The sequence below is a fragment of the Trichomycterus rosablanca genome, chromosome 26 (genome assembly GCF_030014385.1).
Source record: "Trichomycterus rosablanca isolate fTriRos1 chromosome 26, fTriRos1.hap1, whole genome shotgun sequence".
Taxonomy (NCBI): domain Eukaryota; kingdom Metazoa; phylum Chordata; class Actinopteri; order Siluriformes; family Trichomycteridae; genus Trichomycterus; species Trichomycterus rosablanca.
The window spans coordinates 14,364,374-14,391,514 of record NC_086013.1 but is presented as its reverse complement, the minus strand read 5'-3'; the positions used below and the strand labels follow the sequence as shown (position 1 = coordinate 14,391,514).

Sequence of the window (27,141 nt, the reverse complement as noted above, 5' to 3'; positions counted from 1 at the left end):
ACCTTGGTTACATTCATGACAGGAACGGTAGTTACTCATTACACAAGATTTATCAGTTCACAAGGTTAATGTCAAACACAGTCATGGACAATTTTGTATCTCCAAGTCAACTCACTTGCATGTTTTTGGAGGAAATCCACGCAGACATGGGGAGAACATGCAAACTTCACTCAGAAAGGACTTGGACTGCCCCACCTGGGGAACGAACCCAGGACCTTTTTGCTGTGAGGCTACCCAGTAAACTTGGAAAAAAAACAAGTCAAACTCCAAACCTTCAACCAATCAACAGTCCAGTACATTCATTCATTCATTCATTTTCTTATCTGCTTATCCAATTAGGGGATGGGGGGGGCTGAGGGGGGGGGGGGGATGCTGGAGCCTATCCCAGCTTTTCAATGGGCGCAAGGCACACAGTAACACCCTGGACAGGACGCCAGTCCACTGCAGGGCAACACGCACACATACGCACACCCATTCACTTATAGGGCAATTCAGTGTCTCCAATTAACCTGACTGCATGTTTTTAGACTGTGGGAGGAAACCTGAGCTCCCGGAGGAAACCCACACAGACACGGGGAGAACATGCAAACTCCTCACAGAAAGGACCCGGACCCCCCCACCTGGGGATCAAACCCAGGATCTTATTGCTGTGAGGTGTCAGTGCTACCCACTAAACCTCCAATGTCCATTCTGTTAAGGGTAGTGGTGGAAACACTGAAACACTGCTTCAGCATATTTGAAGGTGGCAACTGGAAACCGGAAATACCAGAGGAAACCCACTCGGTTACTCTGAGAACATACACACTACTTCACAGCCAGTAACTGTAGCAGAAAATCGGACCCAGGTGCTCATGCTCAGGACGCATCCCTGATAAGAATAAGCTGGTTAATAAACGATTGGTTTTTGCTAAGTGGTTTTATTACACACGGTGGCGCGCTGTACCATTAAATATGTGCTTATGCAAAATAAAACAGGCTGATCTCCCCGCCCACTCATTGTGTCGAGTTGATTGACAACTCCGTGAACCAATCAAATTGCACACTGGATTTGGCGTCATTGAGCCAGGCTGGGTAGCATGTTTGAGTGAGTGAGGTGTTTTTCAATGGGAATGATACTGGAGGAGACTGAATCGTCAGGAATGCACCGGCGGATTAGGAACAATAATCGGGCATTATTTTTATTTTTGAGGAAAAAGCTGAATGAGGTGAAAGTTGAACGAGGAATTTAAACTGTGATGGACGTTTAATGTGAGGATTTGCGCACGCGCGTTAACCTACACTAACGGTTTTTCCTAAGGCTCCTGACAGGAACACAGGTGATGTAATATTTCTGTCTGTTAGTCTATTTAAATGTTAATAAACCTCGAGTTTCTTCTGGAAAAATACAAATGATTCTTATTTTTTCCAAGTTCGAGTGCTTTCCGCTGTAAACTTGTGCCATTGTTTAGCTGAGCTACCTGTACTGGTAGTACCCTACATTAACGTTACATTTATATGAGCCTGGCTGTTAACGAGCTGTCACTACTGATGACGCTCATAAGGGTTTAATTCTCCAAAACATGTCAAAATGTGAACAGTTATTACATTATAACTGATTCATAAACCACATGAATCAAGTATACGTTTAGTGTGATGACACATCTCACAGAAAAGCTTTGTTAGGGACACTGAGGCAGTATCCCAAACCGCATACTATCATACTACAATAGTAAGTCAGAACACTAATGTGTAATTAGGGTCCTAATGTGCTCATTACACATACTGTGTAATCAAGAGTGATGCCATTTAGTACACAGCCGGACACTGATTAACATAGCAATTATTTCAGCCTGATCGGGTTCACGGTGGGGCCGACGCCCCCTAAACGCTGGGCACTAGGCGAGAATAGACCTAGACCAGGGTGCCAGTCCACTACAGATCATCAAACACTTCATCATTTCCTCACTCATTGTCATAATCTAGAGCCGTTCCATAACGTATCTGCACGTTTTTGAAAGGATCTCTGCACAATGACCAGAGGTGAGCTTTACAGCGTGCTCCACTGGAGCCTGTGGATGTGTGGTACCCACAGCTCAACCAGCTGTACCCACTGTACCCGCCCCTTAAGTGGCACTCATCATCATCATCATCATCACTTTGGATTGAACACATCACTTTGATGTGTTCAATCAACCTTTTGCATGTATTTGGGAGAAAACCCGAGTAACCTAAGGAAACTGGGAATAAAATTGTCAGGTTAAAGCTGCATGTGTATTTTTGGGGTTTTGGGATTTTTAGATTTTACTGCAAAAAGGGTTTTGTAACTTAAGTTCTTAAGTGCTCTGCTTCCCTCCAGAGTCATTTATATATTTCAGCAAAAAGGGCATAATTACATTTCTTTTACCCTGTGTAAGCATAGGCTGTGGCTAAAATACCTAAACTTATAATATTATTATAATTTATAATAAATAATTCTGAAGGGTGTTCAAATGTGTTTGGTCATCAGGTGAACGTGTACCTTACAAAAGTATGTAAAAGTTTATCTTGAGTTAATTTCAGTAACAGTTTAGGGTATTTACTCACTTAGACTTATATCCATTTCTGTCTTTTTCAACTAGTTTATTACACTAAATTAACTTAACTTGATTTTCTAACAAGATGCCATAACTGCCTTTACTTCTTGAGCTTTTATTTGCCATAAAATATGTCAAAACGAATTAATTAATCACCACCTTGCGCCATAAAAGCTCCCTTTAATGGCATTGGGACTGCATCCTGAACGTCATATTATCAATATACTTTACACAGCTTGTCATAACAAAAAAGACCTATAGGTGTAATAATGTAGTAATGAGTTGTGCAGTAGTATAGCATTCAAGAGAAATCATTAAATTAAAAGTGACTCTGTGACAAGTGATTTGATCTGACTGTAATTTAGATCTTTACCTGTAAGTAGTGACTATTACAATACATTACAAAATGTTTCCTTTTTATCTCATCACCTCATTTCTTTTTTGTATTTTTTACAGACCCAGCTGAATAAAGTGTCATCACCACCGTGTGATTATTATCATTGCAGCCAGATTGGAAAAAGACAAGGTAAATAAAATGTAATAATTCTTTAATCACACAAATCACATTTTCTATTTTAAACAATATTGGCATTAGTGGCCTGAGCAGAAGAGATGGCAATGTGCTGATCATTTGTGTTGTGTGTGAACTAGGTTGTGTTGCAAGCAATTTACCATTACTAGGGGCGTTTTCACACTTGCACATTTCTTCCATACTGAATCTGCATTTTGCCCTGTGGTTCTTGGGAAGCCGTACCTGCTGAGGCACTGACCAGGATAAAGTAGTGGTCAAACTTGAAAAATGAAATGAAAAATGTGTGAGATTTCATTGTCAGCTAAATACTGACATACTTATTATAGGTCCTGGGCTAAATATTTGGATATACAGGGGTTGGACAAAATAACTGAAACACCTGGTTTTAGACCACAATAATTTATTAGTATGGTGTAGGGCCTCCTTTTGCGGCCAATACAGCGTGAATTCGTCTTGGAAAGGACATATACAAGTCCTGCACAGTGGTCAGAGGGATTTTAAGCCATTCTTCTTGCAGGATAGTGGCCAGGTCACTACGTGATGCTGGTGGAGGAAAACGTTTCCTGACTCGCTTCTCCAAAACACCCCAAAGTGGCTCAATAATATTTAGATCTGGTGACTGTGCAGGCCATGGGAGATGTTCAACTTCACTTTCATGTTCATCAAACCAATCTTTCACCAGTCTTGCTGTGTGTATTGGTGCATTGTCATCCTGATACACGGCACCGCCATTGGATGCACATGGTCCTCCAGAATGGTTCGGTAGTCCTTGGCAGTGACGCGCCCATCTAGCACAAGTATTGGGCCAAGGGAATGCCATGATATGGCAGCCCAAACCATCACTGATCCACCCCATGCTTCACTCTGGGCATGCAACAGTCTGGGTGGTACGCTTCTTTGGGGCTTCTCCACACCGTAACTCTCCCGGATGTGGGGAAAACAGTAAAGGTGGACTCATCAGAGAACAATACATGTTTCACATTGTCCACAGCCCAAGATTTGCGCTCCTTGCACCATTGAAACCGACGTTTGGCATCGGCACGAGTGACCAAAGGTTTGGCTATAGCAGCCCGGCTGTGTATATTGACCCTGTGGAGCTCCCGACGGACAGTTCTGGTGGAAACAGGAGAGTTGAGGTGCACATTTAATTCTGCCTTGATTTGGGCAGCCGTGGTTTTATGTTTTTTGGATACAATCCGGGTTAGCACCCGAACATCCCTTTCAGACAGCTTCCTCTTGCGTCCACAGTTAATCCTGTTGGATGTGGTTTGTCCTTCTTGGTGGTATGCTGACATTACCCTGGATACCGTGGCTCTTGATACATCACAAAGACTTGCTGTCTTGGTCACAGATACGCCAGCAAGACGTGCACCAACAATTTGTCCTCTTTTGAACTCTGGTATGTCACCCATAATGTTGTGTGCATTGCAATATTTTAAGCAAAACTGTGCTCTTACCCTGCTAATTGAACCTTCACACTCTGCTCTTACTGGTGCAATGTGCAATTAATGAAGATTGGCCACCAGACTGGTCCAATTTAGCCATGAAACCTCCCACACTAAAATGACAGGTGTTTCAGTTATTTTGTCCAACCCCTGTAGGTATGTCCCATACATACGCTTGTGTTTTCAAGAATCGTGGGGTATTACTAAAATGTGTGGCACACATAAGTTGGGCTTTTAATATTTTCAGCAGGTGGAAGGTGTTTAAGTATAGCCAATTTGTTAGAACCATTTTACTGTTACCCAAAGATTGTCTTGTTAACTTAAATTGCTACAGCACAAAACTATTTATTCCTTTTTCAGAGGTTTCTGTTATTTAAAGCTTGTTAGTAAGTGCTTTGCATTCAGCTTTTATTTTCATTTATTAATTTGAAATGTAATTTTAGTGTGTAGTACACTCATAAAGATTGATTTGACCTTATTTTCCCCTTTATCTAAATGGAGAACAGAAATTAGCAGTCTGAACTATGACAAAATAATCACTGTCTTAGCCAGCTGCCTTATGCCTAATGTAGTGAAAGGTTAAACCCTGGGTAATTAGTGGGTAGCCATTGCTGTGCCAAAAGAATTATACTAGGCAGATAAATGTGAATTTTAAACCAAATGCATGAGCTGTGAAATCAGCATAGTTCAGAAAAAAGCCAGACATCAAAAGGTGCTGCAGCAATGAGCCACATAAACCACAATATTACCCTCTCCTGTCATGTACCAGGAGCTCCAGGCCTCTAGAAATACATACGAAGTACAGCCTGAAATGAATTTGACCTATGATTTGAATAAATTTGCATTTGCATTGTTATTCCTACCATCTTCTCCATTACCATCATCATTTATTATGTGTTCCAAAGATTACGAGTCTGTATATTTTATAGAATATAAGAGAACTACTTTTAAATCACCCAAAGTGAGATATCTGAGCATTAGCACTGCATTGGATCACTGGAGAACTTGATCAAATCTGACAGGTCCCAAAAATGTGAATGGCTTAAAAATAACCTTTTCGTTCACATGTTACATTATCTGTTTGACATCCCTAGTTTGACTTTATTATTCTACACACACACACACACACACACACACACACACACACACACACACACACACACACACACACACACACACACACACACAAAACACATGTTATCTCCATCCTACAGTTTTATACATCTGAATGCTGCAGTTCCCATGCTGCGGAGCGCATGTATTTTCATGGAGGATATGTGGGTCAGAAATGCTTTGTTGTGCAGTGCTCATTCATAACTGCTGGCTTTGTGGATCAGTCTTACTCTTGGAAAAACAGACAAGCATTCTCACCAGTCAGGCTGTACGTGTCTCTCTCATTTTTCCTTGCATTTAGGATGATAGGTAGCATGACTCCCTAAATGATGTCTTGCCTTATCACTCCTATGCAGTTATAATTGATAACAGTGGATGTTTGGGTGGACTATTTATAATAAACCAATAAGTTTAAATTAGGGCTACACTAGAATTTTGTCTTACTAAAAGCATTAAAAAACTAAAAAGACATTATAGTGCACATAATACATGGCTTGAATTCTGTGCCGGTCAGTTACAATGAAGATGCATGGCCCCTGTGACTGTGAGTCCAAATAAAGAAGATTTTGATTCTGTACCTGTCAGACCCAGTAGGCTGCTAAGGCGTAGCCTCTATGCCTTTCAGTTCTGTTTCAAAAGAGTCTTTGTACCGGTTAGTACCAGTGAGAAAAGCTAAGCATGTCAGGCGTATTAAAGAAAACATGGTTCATGCATCTGGCAGTCTTTGAAAATACAGTTTGACGTGTAAGCCTGACAGCCCTGTTTCTAGAGAAATGGCCCCTGTGGTTGTTTTGTTAAATGTGGCATGCCCTCAGTGCCTGTCAGTCCAATTGATGAAGTTATGCCTTCTCTGCCGGTCTGTTCTAATAATTAAAAGATGGCTTCTTTGCCTGTCTGTCCTAGCAAAGGCGGCTTGGCCTCTATGTGCACCAGTTGTACTGCGGTAGAAATGGCCATTATATCTGTTGCCTTCACTGTCTGTGGTCTATTTGCCAGTCTGTTTCAGATGAGGAGCTGTGGCCTGAGTGCCTGTCAGTCCCAATTAAATTCTGTACTACAGGACGGATGGCAATTGTACCCGTCAGTACCAGTGAGTAAAGCTTGGCATCTGTGTCTGTCAGTACCAATGAAGAAACTTTGGCACGACCCCTGCGCTTATTAGTTTAAGTAAATGAGACATGGTCTCTGTGCCTCTTCTGTGCCTGTCAGCTCAGTTGCTGGTGGCAGAGTCCTTCATCTTGCCAGTCCCAGTACAGAAAACATGTTTGCACAATACAGAATCATTTTATGGTTTCATCACAATGGTATGGTTTATGTCCTGTAATTGCACACATCAGTATAGATTTAGTTTAAAACCTGACATTTATTTCTCCCTACAGTGCCACAAACATTCCTGATAGCAAGTTATATTATAGGGCACGGCAAGATCAGAGACGCCGTTGTAAACATTAGAATTGTAGTGCAACTTAGACTTTTGAAATTATTTTTTTATATATATTTTAAACTTGTAAATATTACTTACTATATATGGTTTAAATGCACACAGATGCTACTGGTGTGCTCACACTGTCTAGGCTTATTAAATATTAAGACACTTTCAGATACTTAAGTAAAACTAATCCAAAAGCTAATTTAATTTAAATTTAAATTTAGAGTTTTAGTCTGACTTATTTACAAGAGAAATAGAATAAAGACAAATTAATTGCAATGTGTAGGGTAGCATTTCGTTTGTCTGGCCTGTGTCAAAGTGGCCAGTGGTAGCTCAGTGGTTAAGGTACTGGACTAGTAAACAGAAGGTTGCCGGTTCAAGCCTCGCCACCACCAAGTTGCCACTGTTGGGTCCCTGAGCAAGGCCCTTAACCCTCAATTGCTCATTGTGTAAGTCGCTTTGGATAAAAGCGTCTGCTAAATGCTGAAAATGTAAATGTAAAGCAAAGCCTGAAACAGCTTACATGACGTGTGTCTTAGTGTGTCCTACAAAGCATTGGTTTGCATTTGCCTTTAGTTATTAGTTACAAAAATTTCCTTCTGATATCCATATAAATGTATCAGGCATCACCTTTAGTAGGGCAGTTTTTTTCTGTACAACATTTAAAGACCTCATTAGGGCTTTAACATCCAGAATTTTACAGCTGCGATGTGGAACCTTAAAATCACCTGATTTTACACGCCAGCTGTTATCTATGTGAGACCATCGTAAGCATGGGCAAGGTTTAAACCCAGGTTCTCAGTGCCCTGGTGTGGCGTGGCACCCATGTTAACTGTATGTGTTCTGTCTGTGGGAGAGTGGTTGTCCTGTTTGAGTGTATAAATTGTACCACGAGGATTTGTGTGTATGTGTTTGGGCGGTGGGATCAGGCCTGAACTCCCAGTCTGTCTCTTCTGATTTAATAGCTAAACAGAGCAGTGAACACTGTCCAACCAGCCTGAGGCATTAACAGCTTTACATAAGAGATTGCACACAGTTCCCACGTCTCATCAATGCAATTCTCATCTCTCATCTCGTTGTCTTTTCTCATGTTTCTCATCTTTGTTGTGTCACTTCTTGCCACATGTCTTTTCATCTGTATCTTGTTCTCATCTTGTCTTTGTCAAATCATTTTTTGTCTCGTTACATTTTTGTATATTTTTATCTTTAAAAATTGTTTTAATTCTTTTGATCTGCATCATCATTATAGTTTTGTGTTTTGTCTTGTCTTTTTTGTCTGTTTGTTTTGTCTGTTTCTGTTTTTTTTTTTAAATCTAATTTGTATTTTGTCTTTTTTTTCTCGTCTTTGTCTAATCTGCTCTGTAGTGTCATTGTCTTGTTCATGTTTTTCTCTTCTCACTTTATTTTTTACACATCTCTTTTTGTCTTTTCTTGTTGTGGAGCCTCAATATGGCAATGTATATATTTTCTACTTTGGTTTTGTGTTGATTGTTTAAACATGATTGGCTGTAAGGAGGGGGGTGGCCGAAGCTCTTCCATGGATTGGTGCCCAATCCAGGGTATTCCTTCATTTAGGCCAGTGTTTCCCAGTGGAAGTGGACCCTCTATGGCCCTGACCAGGATATAGCGGTTGATGAAAATAAAAAATAAAATGAATAATGCACCTTGTTTTTGCATGCTTGTATACTGGTTATCACCACGATGATTACCATAATTAAAAATAAAATCTCACACATAGCAGTTCTTATAAGATGTTTTATGGCACCATGTGGTCCTAAGAAATTAAAAAAACTGCTCACACAGAATCACTGTTTTTTAGAGTCTGAAAACTTAAAACAATCTCCAGCGTCAGGCTGAAGGAACTCACAAGGTGATTGTTTCCATATGTTCAACAAATAAATAATCTTCAAAGCACCAGCGTTCAGGCTTTCTGCCGTTTCTCCTCTCAAGAGAGAGAAAATCATAACAGCGCAGTCGACTCCTGCATGATTAATTCTCCTTCTGCAAAGTTTTACATTCCAGATTGTATTTTTTGCATTCTGGGGCATCGTAATTGTTTCTCTACTTTGACGTGTAACGGTTCTGTAGGCTGCGGTGACTCACAAAACTAGCTGTGAGCAGTGCGGCTGAGCTCTGACATTTGGGAATTTTGCTTTGGTGACAATCTGCTCTGAGACACAGTTTCTCTCCTCTGATGTCGCAGCTGACATGACGGGGGTGGGAGCCGACGATGACATCCCGCTTGGTGAAAGGAAAACTGTGACGGACTTTTGCTATCTGCTCGACAAGTCCAAGCAACTCTTCAACGGCCTGAGGTTAGTCTCCTTGTATTTAAAACTGCACTTGAGTTGTGACTGGAGGTTAAAACTGACCTTACATATTTAGGTCTGATTCTGATTTCTGTTAAAATCAGATTGTTAAACTTAGTTCTTCACCCTGGATACTAAAGAAACATACAAACACACAAGCACATTTCTAGCACTTCATAAGTTGCAACATAAAATACATTATTTGTTCTTTGATATGCAATGGGCCGGCAATGAATTAGCGTCCTGTCTGGGGTGTTTAAAATGTTGATAAAAATAAAATGAATAACCTGCTGCCCTCTTCGGCAACTTGCAACAGGGAAGAAAGTCAAATTTTTGAGCATTTAAAAGCTAGGCAAGAATAGCTAGACAAATTCAAATAGACAAGACCCAGTTTATGCGCTATCTGGATCTCCATCTGATCCCAGACTTTATGTTTGAGTCATCCTTTTTTTATTAGTTCAGGCAAATATGATACAGTTTTTCATGACTGAAACGTCCTCGTATATAACCTGTAGTCCTCCTACTGGTAAACAGAAAAAGGAATCATGTCAGCCCATGCTTGGATTTCTTCGGCAAATAGCTTATATAGATTAGTCACTGTAACTCTTTAAGGACGAAGAGGACGAATTTATCATCATTGCAGTCTCTCGCTGTCTTTTTTTTTTAATTTTCTCTTGCTGTTTTTGTCACCTGTTTTCCACCTTCAGTTACTGACTCATTCATTATTTTCTGAGTGATATTTAGCACTGATAACAGTATTACTGAATTTACTTGCTGTGTTTACATGCAGAGATTTTCTTTCAGTCCATTCTGATTGCAGATTCCGATTGAACTTTTTATATGCATAATAAGCTCCTAATTTGACTGAAATCACTATTTTCATGCTGGTTTGACGTAATCCTAATCAATGTTAAGCATGTACTTAAACTGTAAAATGGCTGTTAAGTATAACTGTTTCCATAACAACTGCAAGCGCTGTTGCCCCATTAAGTTAAATGAGTGTAGATATGAAAGATTTTCTGACTGTGATGCTCTATTGGTAATGAGTAAGTTTAGCATATTAACTAAGCAATCAATAACTTAATTTCTAACTTTTGTGCTCGGGTGGTGCAGCGGTTGAATACGCTAGCCCACCACCCCTGAGATTGGGGTTTGAATCTTGGCAGTGTTATCCACACAGACATGATTGGCTATGTCTGAGAAAGGGGGGAATGGCTGAAACCTTGTAAAGTATTGGCCCGTGTTTAGGTTATTCCTGCGACCCTGACCAGCATACAACAGTTAATGAAAATATATACATTTTTAAATGAAACGTCTTTTTTTGCTTCTTACTTAGTATGTTGCATGAAGTCATTTTTTTCTTTTACATTACAGTTTTAGTACAACAGGTGTAAATTTAAAAAAATCACAATTGTTTAGAAAAGTGTCAAAACAGAATGTAGTCAGTATTACAGCTGTTTGGCACAGCAACAGTGCATTCAGGTTTATTTACTCCAATGGCCAAGATTAAGTCAAAATCTAAGAGGGGTTGAAGTTGCTTAAATTGTCATTTTTTATGTCTCTTATCTATTATGCTCTGGTGCCATTGCTGGATCCGGATGTGTATTAGCCCTGTTTTAGGTACAAATTCATTAGTAATTGTACAAGCACTACCTTACTGCTTTGATTCTGTTGGTTCCCTTGGGCTCTGCCAAAGATATAAATCATGTAGATATTAATTCTGGCAGCGGAGATGGGAAATAAATGACACATAGAGTGATTAAGCCTTGCTTAATGATGGCACCTATCTTTCTTCTCACTCCATCTCATACAGCTCACAAGGGCACTGGGGCAAACCATAAATCTTATTCTACCTTTCCACAGTCCTGCACTGAGTGTGTTTATATGTTGTTGTAAGTGGTAATCCATTGTGTGTTGTTTGTGTAGTGATTATCTTCCACATACAGTAATGGTTTAGAAATGAATTCAGCAATTATTTTCTTTTCTTATTATTTTAATATTTTTAAATCAGTGGGAAAAAAACATTAATTTGTACTTTTTTAGTCATGCTAATTGTATCTTAATTAGGCTGATTGTTCATCCATCCATTCACCCATGTAAAGCAGTGAGTTGGCTCATTCTTATCCCTGTACCCAGTTTTCTTGGTCTTTAGATTTTTTACCTTGATTTTTGTCTTTTTAATCCATCAAGATGTAATTTTGCTTTTGTGCCTGGGATCATTGTCCTATTGCCTAAGTGACTCAAAATTGTCTCAAGAATATTCTGGTGTAACTTGGAGTTTATTGTTGTCTCAATGACTGCAAGTATTTCAGGTCTTGTGGCTGCAAAACAAGTATGAATCATCACCCCAGCATCACCATGCTTGACAGCTGGTATAGGGCGTTTGTAGAGATAAACATGTTTTCACCAAATCTGGTGCAATTTTGGTCTCATTGGTCCAAAGAATATTGTTCCAGAGCCACTGTAAATATTAATGTCATTAATGTGCTTTCAGTGGCCTGTAGGTCATATAATGTAGTTCTGGGGGTGCAGACACAAACCCGAGTCACCCAGAACACTTTCAGTTCCGGTTTCATGAGGTCCCAGAGCTTTCTTTTCTTAACCAGGTGATCTGTGTTGAGACTTTATTATGTGTTTATGTGAGAAGTTTTTTTGTGCTGTGATGCTAAATATGAAACATGTAATAATAAAAAAAAGAAAAAAAAAAAAAGAACTGGAATCAACAGTTAACATTTACAGTCGGTGCACATTAACTGTGTGGTGTGTATGGACGGAGTGTACAGTGCTTCCGAGGGACTAGTGTGTTTGTATCATCCACTCTCAGGTGACCTCAGCAGGTGTGTGTTTGTGTGTGTGTGGACCGGTCTCTCTCCACATCTACCACTCATGTGTGCTGTCATAGCAACTCTCTGATGGTGCCAGTGCAGCCTGAAGCTCTTGGGGAAGTGAGAGAGCATAAAGAGGAAAAGCTGAGAGATGAAAGGGAGAGGGAAGAGATGAGTAGAACATAAGTAGTGAGAAGTAGGTGAGTTCCTGAGCAAGAGAATGAAGGAATCAGTAATAAAGTAATGACATGAGGGATTGAGTGAATACATTAGTAAAATAGTGAATGTGTCACAGTGCATCTGTAAGTGAATAAGCTAATCAAAAATAAGAAAAAATATGATGGTTTATTACTGTAAAGTACTCAACCATTGAATGAGACATGATGAGTGAATAATTTTGTAAATAAGTGAGTATCAGTAAGTAAATGAACCAGTGACTGAGTGATTGTTGGCGAGTCTGTGAATGAACTAGAACGTGAGTAGGTGATTAGATTTGTCAATCAGTGCCATAGAGTGACTTAGTGTGTTGGCTTGTGGTTTTTGAATCAGTTAGTGAATTACAGTTAAACAACTAGGCACAGAATCAGTGTAGAAGCAGATTACTAACCAAAGAAGTATGTGTATTAGTTACTAAGTAAGTCATCAAGTAATTGTGTGGACTCAGGATCAGTGTGACTGGGTGATTATGTGTGGGTATGCGAGAACTAGTAAGGGAGCGAGCTGATGAATCAGTAAATGAGCAACTGAGTAAAAGTGAATCAATGAAAGAGTGAAACAGCATTAGTGAGTTAATGAGTGATTGTGTGAGCAAATGTTGCAAATTAGTGTGTGGATTTGTGGGTTTGTGAATCTAGTGAAGATAGCAGACTAAGAGAAACAGTGAGTGATTGATGTGTTTACTCAGTAAGTAATTTTTTAAGTGAGCAAACAAGTAAGTTAATCTGTGTGTAAGTGAATCACTGATTGAGGAAATTGGTGGGTAAATAAATCAGTGAGTGAGCTAACTAGACACGCCAGAGAATTGGATATATATATATATATATATACTGTATATATAGAATATGTATATATTCTACCAGTGATTCACTTCATATATATGCAGTTCTAGCTGACGGGTTTAACTCATCAAATTCCATCACATCATCAAAGCTATGAGTCACACAGGCTGAGCCTCCTTATCACCCCCCACATCCTCTTCCTCCCCTCTCATTCTCTGCTCTATCCATCTTCCTACACAAACTTCCTTATCTGACCTTCGTTTTACTGTCACTATAATAGGAATGATAAAAGTGACCTGCTTTATTTATGCACACGCTGTTATCAGCTATGGCCCTGTCTCCATACTGCTGTATATTTTTAACAAGGTGATCAGGAGGAGGCAATTTATATATATTAACTGGCCACTTTATTAGGAATATCTTACTAATACTGGGTAGGACCCTTTATTACTCAGCCTCAGTTCTTTGTGGCATTGATTTCACAATGTCTTAATAACATTCCTGTAAACATTTGGTCCATGTTGATGTGATTGCATTATGTAATTGTTGCACATTTACGCTTCAAAACTCTAATTTGTTTCTCTTTTCCTACTTTTTAAACTGGTAGGTCTTTATTTAATAGAGAATCTGTAAATAAATGTAAATGATTACATTCTGTAATTATTATTTTACCTTATTAAGCAGATAGTGATGCAGAAAATAAAAGCACTTTTAATGAGAAAGCACCTTAAATAGCGAATGTCATAAATTAGAGTGGCTTATAACTTCAAATGAGAGGGAGGTACAACTCCATATCAGTGTCCTTGGTTTTAGAGTGGGACAAGCTCAAGACCAGGCGTCTAAATACTTTTGGCAACATGTTGTATACTGTTTTTGTTATGACATGTATTGACAGACTCTTTGTTTCCTCTACAGAGATCTTCCTCAGTATGGACACAAGCAGTGGCAGTCCTATTTTGGTCGCACGTTTGATGTCTACACCAAGCTGTGGAAGTTTCAGCAGCAGCACAGGTCAGCCGTACAGTCCACATTGATTTGAATGAGGTTGATTGATTTGAAGTTTCTAAATTGAATCGATCAGCAACCTCCAAACCTGAACAATCACTGCACTTGACATTATCTGTGTTAGTAATACTTTGTTCACATATGTGTGTGTGTACTGTTTGGTTGAACAGACAGGTCCTGGATAACCGGTATGGACTAAAAAGATGGCAGATTGGCGAGGTGGCATCCAAGATTGGGCAGCTTTACTACCACTACTAGTAAGTTTGCATCCCTAATGTCTAAAATGTTTAAGCTAATTCACTGTTGAATTTGAGCATGCACTGATGAGTTCATACCTCATGCTTTCATTTCTCAGCCTCCGTACTTCAGAAACAAGCTACTTAAATGAAGCTTTTTCCTTCTACTCTGCCATCCGCCAGCGCTCGTATTACTACCAGGTCAACAAGGAAGACAGGTGAGGGTTTCTCCTATACAATTATCAAATGTTTTTCTTATCTAATTATCTCATCTCCTTTTTCAGCCCTATCATTTAACCATCAATCCTCATTCTTATCCCTGTACCCAGTTTTCTTCCTTCTTTTTGCCTAATCTTACCTCCATCCCTAAAGGTTTTATTGTATCCAGTGGCCCCATTCCTTTTATTTATTTCTATTTTTTATTGCTTTTCCTCATTGATTTATCTTACTTTGCCGTAATTGCCAACCATGCTTCTTATGTAATTCTACAATCCTGTCATCACTTTTTTCATTGTTTTTTCAATTCTTTTTCTCTTATTGTGCCTACCTTCATCATTCTGTTCACCTCAAACTTTTTCTCCTTTTTTATTTATATTCTTACCCCTCACCCTTAATTTATTTTCCAGACCCGAATTGGTGGTGAAAAAGCTGAGGTACTATGCCCGCTTTATTGTAGTGTGTTTGCTGCTCAACAAAATGGACCTGGTCAAAGTTTTGGTCAAGGTAAATACCGGACAATACATTTCCAAATCATCTAGTACACTTGTTACTTGGGTATATTGTAACATTTGTTACTTGGGTATTTTGAAAGGCGCTCTAAAATCGTGGGTGTATGAAGCAGAAACCCAGCCTACAGTAAATCATTAATAAACACCTATGTAGTTTAAGTCTAGGGGAAATTAAGATGAACTGGGCAACAGTTAGAACCACCAGCCGATACTTTACCTTATTTGGCTGTGCTTCAACACATTGAGGTAGTCTGGCATCTGAGAGCCACTAGGTATGTCAGAAATTCATGACCTGTTTCCTATCACTTTGCAAGCTTTAGACCGTATTTAAGGGCTGCTTTTATAGCAATAGTAAGTGTGCCTCAGTAGCCCCAAATAAACATCTATGAACATAAAACGAACATCTAAAACTGCCAGACTAGGGACGCTCAGGTGGTGAGCAGGTCCTGTACACTAGCCCGCCACCACAGAGAGCTCATGCACTCAAGTTTGATTCTCAGTAGTGCTGTTGACCTCGCTAGGCTTTTAACAATCACAGTTGTCTGAGGGATAGAGGCTTGCTGGGGTTTCTCCTTGTTGTCGCTGCTACAGGACACAGCGTGAGTCTCTGTGAGGAGCCTACAATGGCAGGTGAAAGGAAATGGCTGCTGGTTACACACATGTTGACCAGGGTTTGGGGATCTTTTCAGCCAGTACTGGGGTGATGCATGTGGCAAAGGCATTGCAATAGAGAAATGAAGAGATATGGAGAAAAAGGGGCAATAAATACATTGTAAAGAAACTGTTAGACCATCATAAAGTCATCTTGTAACACTGTGGAAACAAACTGTAAGTGCACAAAACCTTTGTTAAGGTTAAATATAGATTTTTGGTGTGATTATATAAAATACAAATCCCACAGCTGCCCAGTTTCTCAGTCTATTCACGAGAGGCTAAGCAACAGTGTAAATCTGCCACTGCTGCCTGGCAGTGCCTATAAAATGCACTTGGGATTATTGTTTTATGCAGGAGCTTTCAGAAGAGATTGAAGATTACACCCAGCGCTTTAATACAGAAGATCAGTTGGAGTGGAACCTGGTGCTGCAGGAAGTAGCTGCCTTTGTAGAGGTGAGGGTTATAGATATTGAAGGATAGAACTATTAATGGAGTCTTATCAATATTTAAATACACTTGGTTTTTGATTGATAGCTTGTATGTGCCTGTTATATTGAATATGCATGTTATTGTTCAGTGTGTATCGATCTATGTTGAAATACTCTTTAATGTCTTTGGCCCCTGCTGAGAAGTTTTTGCTTGTTTTTTAGGCAGATCCAGTGATGATCCTGAACGATGACAATGCTGAGGTGGTAAAGTCCAATCGGCTACAGGAGGGGGGTGTGCCTCAGCTTGAACCAGGCATGGTGGTTGGCCAGCTCACACTGGCAGATGCTCTCATAGTTGGAAATTGTAACAGTCAGGTACTTTGCACTGTTTAAATGACCATGTAATGTGTTAACTGCAGGTATAATAAAGGCATCTTGTCTGTGCACATGAACACATTTGCTTGGTTTGGTAAACCCTCCTTTGTGTCTCTTTCTTCAGGTGAAGTTCAGTGAGTTGACCATCGACATGTTCCGCATGTTGCAAGCCCTCGAGAGGGAACCTGTGAACCTCGCCACCCAGAGCACCAAACCAGGGACTCTTGTAAGAGAAGACTCTTGCACTCTCCCCGTCTCTTTCACCGTTGAGTGTTCCTTTTCACCTCGTTCTTGCTCTCTCTATCACTTTCACTTTGTTTGTGCTGTCTTAGGCTTCTGTCTATTCCTCTGTGTTTGCAGGAGCCCAGTGAAAAGCCAGCCAAGCGCGAGAACCCTCACAAATACCTACTGTACAAACCCACATTCAGCCAGCTCTACACCTTCCTGTCTGCCTCTTTCAAGGTCGGCCAGGTTATATTCAAGCATCATCTTTATCTTCATATAACCACGGCTCTGAACTCTCATGTTTAGATGTGAAGGAAAATTACCCAATTCCAATTGACCTACAGAGCTAAATTGTAGCAGTGTGGTGGAAAGAGCCATGCTGCTGGTAACAGCAGGTTTGAATATCGAGCTGGTCTCACGAATACAGAAGCCATGCTAGTATATTAGGGTGCTGGGACTCTGACTAGATTTCCTTCAGATCTAAAGCTTTCAGCATGTGCTAAATTGTGCAGTGTGTGACAGCATGTGCTAATTTCAGGATGTCTGGCTAATTTGCCACAGCATGTGCTAGTGTGTTACTAGCTTCCCTCTGTATGATTCTAGCACTTCTCTACAAATGAGCAGCGGAGAAGCCTTTGCCACACATTTGTCTGTAATTCACAAACGTCTGTCTAGTAAAGATGAACGTTGTACGATTTAAACCACTGATTGGCCAAATTTTAGCTGCACTGGATATCATGCAGTGTGAGGATAGGCGTAAAGTCCAGTTATTTGCACTAGCGATCTCTGATTAAGCTGTCGGATGGTCCGTTTTTTAATTTAACTTGTATGAAGACATTTTGGCTGGTTGTCTTTCAGTGTGAACAATGAAATAAACTCGACACGTAAGCGTACCACAAGCAAAACATGTCTTTAGCATAACACATCTGATATGCCTTTAAGTCTGTAGATGTTTATATAATGCACCAAGATTGAGGTCTTATTTCTGCTGCTCTCCATGTTGGAGGCTCTGTAATATGGTGGTAATTTGAAATAATTTAATGCTATTTGAATCACTTGCGAATCACTATATCAGTGTGCTATTAAGTGCTGTTAACACAAAGCACACAAAGCTAATGGACTGAAAAATTCTCATTCTAAGTCATTTCCCTATTCCGTGTATGTTACATGGTGTAGTTTGGGCTGTTCATATGGGAACGGGTGCAGTTTTTAGCTTTTAACTTAATATTTTTACATCTGTTTGTTGATTTAACAGGAACTACCAGCTAATAGTGTGTTACTAGTGTATCTGTCAGCTACTGGAGTCTTTCCACCTGGACGTGCAGAATATGAAGGTATGGTATTATTTTACTAGGTTGTTTTATATAAGATCGTTGTATTTTTTTTCAGACCATGGCTCTTCAAAAAAAACCAGTAAGCGTATATCCTGTAAGACTTGATTTCGATCACTGTTGCAGCCTAGCTGATTAAAACCAGTGACTAGTCCTGTTCTTGTTCAACTGCAGGTCAGAAATGTTCCTCTAATTTAAGATCTTTCTTTACCTTAAGCTTGTTGTGGGCACTGATAGCTAGCTCAGTGTTTAAGGTACTGGACTATTAAGCAGAAGGCTGTTGATTCAAACCCCACCACAGCCAAGCTGCCACTGTTAAACCCCTGAGCAAGGAAAAAAAGTAAAAAAGCAGAATGATCACAACTCTCACAATGGCCTCTTTAAACATAATGAGGGCATAGCTGTAAACCCCTCAGAGACACATCCTCCTTTGTGGAATGACCCAAAAACACTCTGTCTCCCATGATGCTGCTCTGAATTGAAAGTTTCAAATCAGGAAAGGAAGTCAATTGCTACATTAATGCTTTGATTTCTACAGGACCTTATGACTTTGGAGGAGTTCTGACCAACACGAATCGTGACATTGTGAACGGTGAGACAGTTCAGAAGAGGAACCAGGCTCAGAAAGAGATGCACTGGTAAACTCAATTCCACACTACTACTGAATCCATAATATAGTCAACTTGTGTTTGTATGAAAGTATTTTATTTGTAAAAATTTAGTTTATTTGTCATTTTAAGAGTGTGTGTGGGTGGTGTAGCAGTGCTAACACACTACTGTGGAGTGTTTGCACTTACAAGTTCTAATCACACAAACACAATTGGTCGTATTTGAGGGAGGGAAGGTTGGGCCGGGTCTTCCTGCTGCTGCGATATGAGATCTTCAGGACTGATCTGGGCACCTGCACATGGATCTGGAATGTCACATGGAGCTTAGTGTACATTATACAGCTCTGCGTGGGAACCCCCACTGGTGATAAGAAGTGGCTGCAGATTGGACACGTGTCAGAGGATGTGTTTGGTGATCCGGTTCTGCTCGATCAGATCTTAAGTTGTGCAAGTAGCAGCGGATTCACAATCATGAATTGAAAATGATTGGATTGAGATATGAAGGGGGAAAGAACAAAAATAATAAAAGTGTGTTTGTCTGTGTGTGTTCTCACTAGCCTTCACCCTGGAGACCTGTACCCGTTTACCAGGAAGCCCTTGTTTATTATAGTAGACTCGTCCAACAGCACAGCTTACAAGGTAAGAATATAATTCACACACATAATTGCACCCATTCACACACACAGTTTGTGTAAACAGGTGACATCTGGCTTTACTGTACTTTAAAGTCAGGTAAAGTCCTGATTTATAATCTTGACAGGTTCCAGGGCTGCCAGTAGTAAAATTATGGATTCCAGAATTGTCAATCTGTCAGTCATTTCAGTTCCAGCTGTTGGCTTTTCTAAGTAAAAGCTTGATTTGGAACAATGTAGTTTTGGATTTAGCATTTCTAAAAGGCTCTGTCCTCCATGACAGTTTGTTATTTATTGTTAGCGATGCAATATTGACTTATATTTTTTCATAGTTTCTGAATATAACAAAAATGCTTTGACATCATGTGTCTATTCACAAACATTCATAATTATGCTTCTAAATAAATATCATTATTGAACTTAAGAGAATTAAAGATTTTACATTTAAAAAAAAGAAACACAATAGATTTCTGGGGCGGCACGTTGGCTAAGTGTGTAGCACTGTCGCCTCACAGCAAGAAGGTCCTGGGTTCGATCCCCAGGTGGGGCGGTCCGAGTCCTTTCTGTGTGGAGTTTGCATGTTCTCCCTGTGTCCGTTTCCTCCCATAGTCCAAAAACATGTAGTCAAGTTAATTGAAGACACAAAATTTTCCAAGACTGTGTTCGATATAACCTTGTGACCCGATGAATCTTGTGTCATGAATGTAACCAAAATGTAAAACATGACGTTAAAATCCTAATAAACAAACAAACAAACAAAGATTTCTGAAGTATCTTTCTTAAACTGAGCATTTATTGAGTTCTGACAGTAACTGAGCTCCCTCTTGTGGCCATTTCAAAAACGTTTTCTCGCTTTTATACTGTAGTATGTAGTAAGTACTGTATTAACTAAGTAGATTTCTCTCTCTCTCCTCGTAGAATTTCTCCAATCTTTTTGGCCAGCCTCTGGTGTGCCTGCTCTCCCCTATGGTCTATCCAAAAAGCATGCAAGGTTCTGTTCTTCTCTGTTCATTCATAAATGACTTGTGTTAATAATTTTTTTGCTGAAAAAATAAAAAGGTACAGATTCATTGAGCCTAGTTTTAATAATTGAAAGCAGAATGTGAATTATTTAAGTTTGTATGATCATTTTGGGACTTGAATGAATACATAGTTAAATACAAATACTATTATAAATGATGTCTCTTCATTTCAGATCAAACCCAGCGTGGAAGTCTTTTTTCCCTGTTCCTCTACAACCCCCTCATGGGCTTCCTATCTGTTTGTGACCTGACCAGCATGCGCCAGGGTTTATGGGAAAAGGCCCAGGAGTTCTTATGGAAAATTTTCCATGACATCGGCCAGCTGCTCACCAGTTCTCGAGCCATTGGTAACCCAGAGTCCTTGAAGCTTTGTTACTGTCTCATCAATAAATACATTAAAAAATTTGTTTTAAATAAATTAAGTCAAAATGTACAGGCTGGAAATGGTGCATGATTGAGTCCATCTGATATGATGTTTTTTCACAGATCAGGCCTTCCTTCAGTTCTATGGTGATGAGTTTCTAAGGCTCTTGATGATCCGGTTTGTGTTCTGTAGTGCTACTCTCCGACTACACAAGCTCTTCCGTGTAAGAAAGAAAGTTTCATACTGTTTTTAAAATACCTATCAAATTTCCAGCATGATTCATCACACACTAAAGCCAGTGCCAAAAACGTACCACTCATTGATGGCATCACGACACCTGTTAATAGCATGAATCATCTAACAGCAGATAACAAAAACAACACAAAACCAGGATGTATCACACAATTCAAGTTTGAGTAGTTCTTCAAATGTACATTCTACAGGTTCATACCACAGTACAGGCAAATAGCCTAATCAGCATTTGTTGATCGACTTTTTGTGTTTTGTCTTTATGGTTGTATATTAATATATACATACTTACATGGGGAGTTCAAAGGGTGTCTTAAAACAATAGAACAATATAGGTAATAACAATATGGCTGTTGTGTGGCCGTAGGCAATGGAAATGTAAAACGGGAAAGAAAAGGTAATATTGCTGATATCCTGTTTTTTTTTTTTACTGTTATCCTATAGTCAGGTACTAATGTTAGACGAAAAGGCCAGACTTGCAATCAGCATTCCAATTCAACCAAGGTGTTTTTGGGCTCTGCACAGGCCACTGAAGTCCTTCCACACCAAACCTGTCAAACTATGTGATTATGAACCTCAGGTTTGCAGAGGGGCACAGTCATGCTGGAACAGAAAATGGCCTTCCCCAAATACTTGCCACAAAGTTGGAAGCATATAGCTTATTTGCATAAATACTTACTTTTACACTATTTTAAGTTGTATGTGTAGGTGAGGTAGTCGTTGGATGATGGCGGAGACCTAAATAATGAGGCGAAAATAAGGAAATAAATCTTTTATGTGAAAATTGTGTTATGTTTAGACAAAATCTGTCAGATTGTTGTAATACTGTATCTGTATATTTGTACTGTGATACAGGAGGCACAGAGTTTTCCAGAATCTTACCCCCAGCTGCCCAAACAAGAGATGGTGGAGAACAGCCTTCTACAGAAACACATAATGGAGCTGGCAGTCATGCTGGATGTGCAGAACCTTTTCACAGATGGCATCCTGGATAACTATTGACCACGTGATGGCACTAAGGCACTGTGCCAAGATGCATGCATGTGGGCTGACGTGTAGACACACCACAAATCCGGTAATAGGTCCTCCCTGATAAACTCGCTGGTGGTTTGTTCGACAGAACCTCTGTATACTTAGCTCTAGATAGTTTTTAACAATTTAAATGTCTCATCTTTGTGGTTGGGCATTTAATGTTTCTGCCATTTTCACTTGTTAAATGACTAATAACACCCTGTGTTTAAGGAGACCGTTTTATACTTGCATGTGTTACTGTGCAATGCAGTTGCTGAGCTAGAAAGACTGCAATAAGGGCAGCTAACTTAAAAAAAAAAACTTATCATAGGGCAACTGAACAGTCAGAAACGACTAAATCATTTTACACGATACTGACTTTTCTTTTGCTGCTCAGATTCTTCTGAGGGAAAAAAAACGTAAGGTTGGGCGATATGATAAAGATACTAAAACATGATGTCTGACAACATATTATCTGATTACAATATGCAGTATGATATTATTAACACAGCAAGCAGGTCCAGTTTTAGCAGGAAACACTGGGTGCAAGGCATGTACCTTCTGGACAGGGTGCCAATCCATCCCAAGTTTTCGGCCATGCGCCACTCTCCAGACGTAGCCAATCAAGTCTGTGTAGACACAGTTACTTAACAGTCTTGTTATGTGAGCCTTTGTGGTCTATTGCTGAGCTGTTGTTGCTCTTAGACGTTTCCACTTTACAATTACAAATATGTACTGTTGGCAGGGGCACTTTCAACAGGCTAAAAACAGTGGAGATTGCATCATTGTTTGCTTGATACACCGGTGTGCAGTGGGTTTGGTTAAAATAAATCCGCTACTTAAAGGAAATGTGTGCTGACTTTTGCCATGTAGCATACTAATGATAGAGGTGATGCTAGCAGAATATTGAGGCGTAATTAGTCAGTATATTAGTACCACATTACCATATCGCCCAGCCTTACTAAATTCTTTTTTGAGAGAAGGGCTGTCTTGTGCTTTCTCTAATTCTCTGTAAATTTCACACAGTGTCTGTAGAGTGAACTGCATGTGCAATTTGCTTTTGTTCAGGTGACTTTTACACGTCTTGCCTATTTCATTGGTATTTTTTAACTCTTTACAGTACATGCATTACTTGCGTCCTGTGTTTTGTGAACAAGTCTGGCCCTTTGAAGCAGGCTTGAAGCGGTACGCCTTTTTTAAGGCCAGTAGCATTTTAACCAGTTACCAATTTAGTTCTTATAAAATAATGATGCAAATCTCGATTTTAGGCACAAGAGATTTTTCAGCATGTCTCAGTACTGTGCTCAGCCTAAATCCTACAGGCTGATGTCATAACTGAGTTCTAATTCCATCTGTGGTGGACACATAACTAACTTTTGTAACATTACTGAGACACATAAGCCGCTAGATATAGCTATATCTATTTGTAAATATTTGTACAGATACCATAACAAGAAATGTGATGCGGAAAGGTGTGGCTTGTCATAGATTAGCTGTGAAAAATTGACCTACTGCATGTTGCAAAAACTGCATCTGCAAGGATCATGAACAAAGCAGGATGCATAAATAAATGCATAAAAAAAACTGTAGCCAGCATACATTCCAAGAGTGAATTCAGGCCAGGAATCCACAAGTACCTGCCCTTAATTCGCTCTTTTAGAATCTGCCTGTCTTACTGACAAGGACAGTCCTTGTCTTGTGACATGATTATTTTTGTTTCTTTACTTAAATCACAATGTTAATAATAATAACAATATTGATGATGATAATAATGATGATGATAGCCTTGCACTTTACTGTATTGAAGTTTGAACTAGTGTTGTGTGTCGTGTTGTAAGAGGCATGTCCGAAACAGTCCATTCCACTGTCCGTTACAGTTCTTTTTTGCGTGGTGGACTCCTTTCAACTTTTACTATAACGTGTCCTCAAACTGTTTACTTTGATCTTGGGCAGCCTTAACCATGTTTAGCACAACTTTGACGTATGATTTTTTTTTACTGCTGGTCCAACCTGAAGTGGATGAAGTGACCTCAGTTTGATGAAGTTTACAGACCCCTTCTTTATTATTATTATAAAATGTCTGCTGATCATTCTGACCGTCAGAGGGCATTCTAGTGAAACTATGCCCAGTTGCATGGGACCCCATTTTTTGCTAGCTTACATCTATATAAGAGAATTAAGTCTGTTTTACCAGTCACTGCCAAATAGACCCCAATAATCAAACCTTCTACTGCCCAGTTTAATAAACCGACCACATTGTCTAAACTCCAGTAGATTTTAAGTGCTAACCGGCCCTTTTACCATGCTTTTTTTACTTCACTAAAAGGATGTAGGTTAGATAGCAGGATGTGGGGAAACAGATGGAAGGTATCTCTATTTCCACATGTTTATATCTGCTTAAGAGAAAAAATACTTCAGCAATATTCACCCTATCTGAGGCTGGTGCAAATACCATGGACAATCAATTCATTATATTTACTGAATAAACACACACACACACACACACACACACCTACCTCACTAGGACAGCTGTGCTGTGTGATTCCAGTACTATACAATTCCTACGTCACACTTAGTGGCATGTTGGTAATACATTTTTGTTGAATGTGACATGGCATTCTGCTTTGTACAATGCATTGGCATCTTATGCCAAAACAGAGGTAGTGTAGATGAAAGCAAGGTCTCCCAGCTAAAATGTTATTTTTTAAAAATGAGGATTTAAAAAAAGCAAAAGAATTTAAAGCAGTTTGTTGCTCCCCATCCTTCATTAAGGTAATTTTTTTTTAATATACAAAAAGTCATCATTTTTAAAGGTATGGTCATTCATGCCTGGGCTTTAAATTTTAATAAATTATGCTAAATTATTAAAAATGTTGGGTGGGCTGATGGTCCCAAACCACAAATCTAAATTCGATATTGATCTGTGCTGCTATCACGCATTTGTAAAAACAGAAGCTATTCATATCATCTTATTTTATCATGAAGGCCAATAATAATGCTTTAGATAATAAAACAGAACATTACTGTGGAACATTTTTATGGATTTGCTTTATGTTTTCAGATGGATGTAGTTGAACTGAGCAGTAGATGGACCATTTCTGGGTGCTACAATGTTGATAAAAGAACATGCAGGCTAGCAATGGGCTGCCAAATAAACTCTAGAAGGTCAGAGGTCTTTTGGTTTTTGCCTTTTTGGTAATGATAAAATTTATGAAATATTTGACCAAACACCTGTCTTAAAATGAGGCAGACATTTAAAAAGTCTCACCAAAGCTATACTTGTCCAGTTGCATCTATTTACAATGAGACAAAACTGTTCTGCTGAAACATAAACACACAAATGTTTGATCTTACCCATATCTTCCCTGACATCCTGTTTATTTTTTCTTACTCCCTGTGAAAGGCTATTATTGTCTGGCCAGACAGTCGACAGCTGCAGTAAGAATTATGGCTGGTGTTTGTTCTGAGGTGAATAGTAACTTTGAATTGGCAGTGCCCATCGCAGCTGTTTTGTAGGGTTAATCCAGACAGAAGTGAGTATAATATTCACTATGAAATGCCCTACAGAACAGTCATTCTTAAAGAAAAAGACTTATGTGCACGCCAATCTTCACATTTATTGTACAGAAACAACCTCAGCGTTATGTAATATTAAACATCGGAAGTCTGTTCCAAATGACTGGTGAAAAGTCCCCTTCACTACCCCATTGGAGGGGTTAGGGCATAGTGCTGATCGCTCCAGAATGGACCGCAGCTTAGATTACAAACGCTGGAGTATTAATGTGTGTGCATGTGTCAGTGATGTTCATTTAGCATGAGGATGTAAAACGTTCTTGTAAATTGTGATGGCTGTCCAGGTCGTTATCTGACGCTCGTGTAAGTCGGAGATTCTGTAGCACTTAGTGAATAAGATGAGAAGGGATGCAGAAATGAGGACGAACTAAAGCACATGCCATAAACGGCAACTCCACATCCGAATATTCAAATGGGCTAATTATATTCGAAAGAAGCAATTTCCTGCCAAAACTGTGAAACTGTGTTAACTACCTATCAACCCCCATTATTTGTCTCCAATACTCTGTGATGTTGAGTTAAAAAGGATGCATTTCTTCTTCTCTGTGAACAAAAACTGATTTGATGTAACAGATTTGAAAGTTTACTTTATCAGAATGGGTGTTTATTTTCTTTCAGAGCAGTTCTACTGTTGTGGAAGTGACCATTTTAAAACAATGTTTAGAATACTCTTTCTTTATAAGTTAAGAGGTATTAGAGCTGCCAGTCTGATCAATCTCTCAGAATGTGATGTGCTTTAGTCACGTATGTTTTTCCTTATGACTTGCCAATTATTCTTAATGTTCTGTTAAAAAAAAGACAAGGAAAAAATGTGATACCAAAACATGCAAGTTTTTTGTTTTTCAGAATGCTATTTAAGAATAATAAAGATTTATGATCGTTTTGTTTAATTTGTGCTGTTTTCTTGACACAGTATGTAACACGCTTAAAGCAGCCTTACGCTATATGGCCAAAAGTATTTAGACAAATTACCATGAGCTTGTTGGACATCCAATTGCAAAAACAAATGGTATTAAAATAGTGACCTCTATGTGATCTTTTCAGCTATAACAACAGCCTTTCTTTTAAGAAGGCTTCTCACAGGGCTTTAAAGTATGTCTGTGGGAATTTGTGTCAATTCAGAGGAATTTTATGGCTGGGCACTGATGTTGGTCAAAACCCAATGCACTAAACGTACCTACAAGCGATCAAGTTCCATTTCTTGATGCAGGAGCAAATTGCATCAAGTGACGATGGTTTTCCGAAGTAGCCCTAAACCCATGTGGATTTATTTATCACAGTAGCATTATAGTTTTCATGCAATGCTGCCAGAGGCTCAAAGGCCACACACATTCAACAATGGTTTCCGACCTTGCCCTAGTTAGCAGCATGACTTGTAATTTTTTATTGGGTGCTGTCTAGATAGCCTGTTTTATACAGGCATAATGGAAGTTCCCAGCTGTAGGTAATCACTAATAAAGAATTAGGGTGACACTGTAGATTCATCTATACCACTGA

General features: G+C 39.3%; 1 protein-coding gene across 3 annotated transcripts; it reads left to right on the top strand.

The window, feature by feature from the left end:
- The first annotated feature begins 1,152 nt into the window (after nt 1-1,152).
- scai (suppressor of cancer cell invasion) lies at nt 1,153-26,534 on the top strand. Of its 3 annotated transcripts, none has more exons than XM_062988975.1 (19): nt 1,153-1,316; nt 3,009-3,078; nt 9,275-9,386; nt 14,119-14,214; nt 14,379-14,465; nt 14,564-14,662; nt 15,071-15,167; nt 16,181-16,279; nt 16,477-16,629; nt 16,754-16,855; nt 16,990-17,091; nt 18,110-18,188; nt 18,724-18,823; nt 19,351-19,432; nt 20,344-20,416; nt 20,621-20,794; nt 20,934-21,034; nt 21,916-22,135; nt 25,133-26,534. In XM_062988975.1, exons 3-18 carry the CDS (start codon nt 9,280-9,282, stop codon nt 22,060-22,062), a joined length of 1,698 nt encoding a protein of 565 aa, XP_062845045.1. In that variant the 5' UTR covers nt 1,153-1,316; nt 3,009-3,078; nt 9,275-9,279; the 3' UTR covers nt 22,063-22,135; nt 25,133-26,534. The 3 variants fall into 3 exon arrangements, with proteins under 3 accessions (XP_062845045.1, XP_062845043.1, XP_062845044.1); XM_062988973.1 differs by having other exon boundaries at nt 16,754-16,894; XM_062988974.1 differs by having other exon boundaries at nt 3,009-3,089; nt 16,754-16,894.
- The last annotated feature ends 607 nt before the right edge of the window (nt 26,535-27,141 follow it).

Bases quoted from the DNA above. Each gene is read 5' to 3' on its own strand.
- scai (XM_062988973.1), top strand. From the start codon at position 9,280: ATGACGGGGGTGGGAGCCGACGATGACATCCCGCTTGGTGAAAGGAAA. The intron at 14,663-15,070 runs GTGAGGGTTTCT...TTTATTTTCCAG, and splicing joins CAGGTCAACAAGGAAGACAG to ACCCGAATTGGTGGTGAAAA. The intron at 18,189-18,723 runs GTATGGTATTAT...TGATTTCTACAG, and splicing joins TGGACGTGCAGAATATGAAG to GACCTTATGACTTTGGAGGA.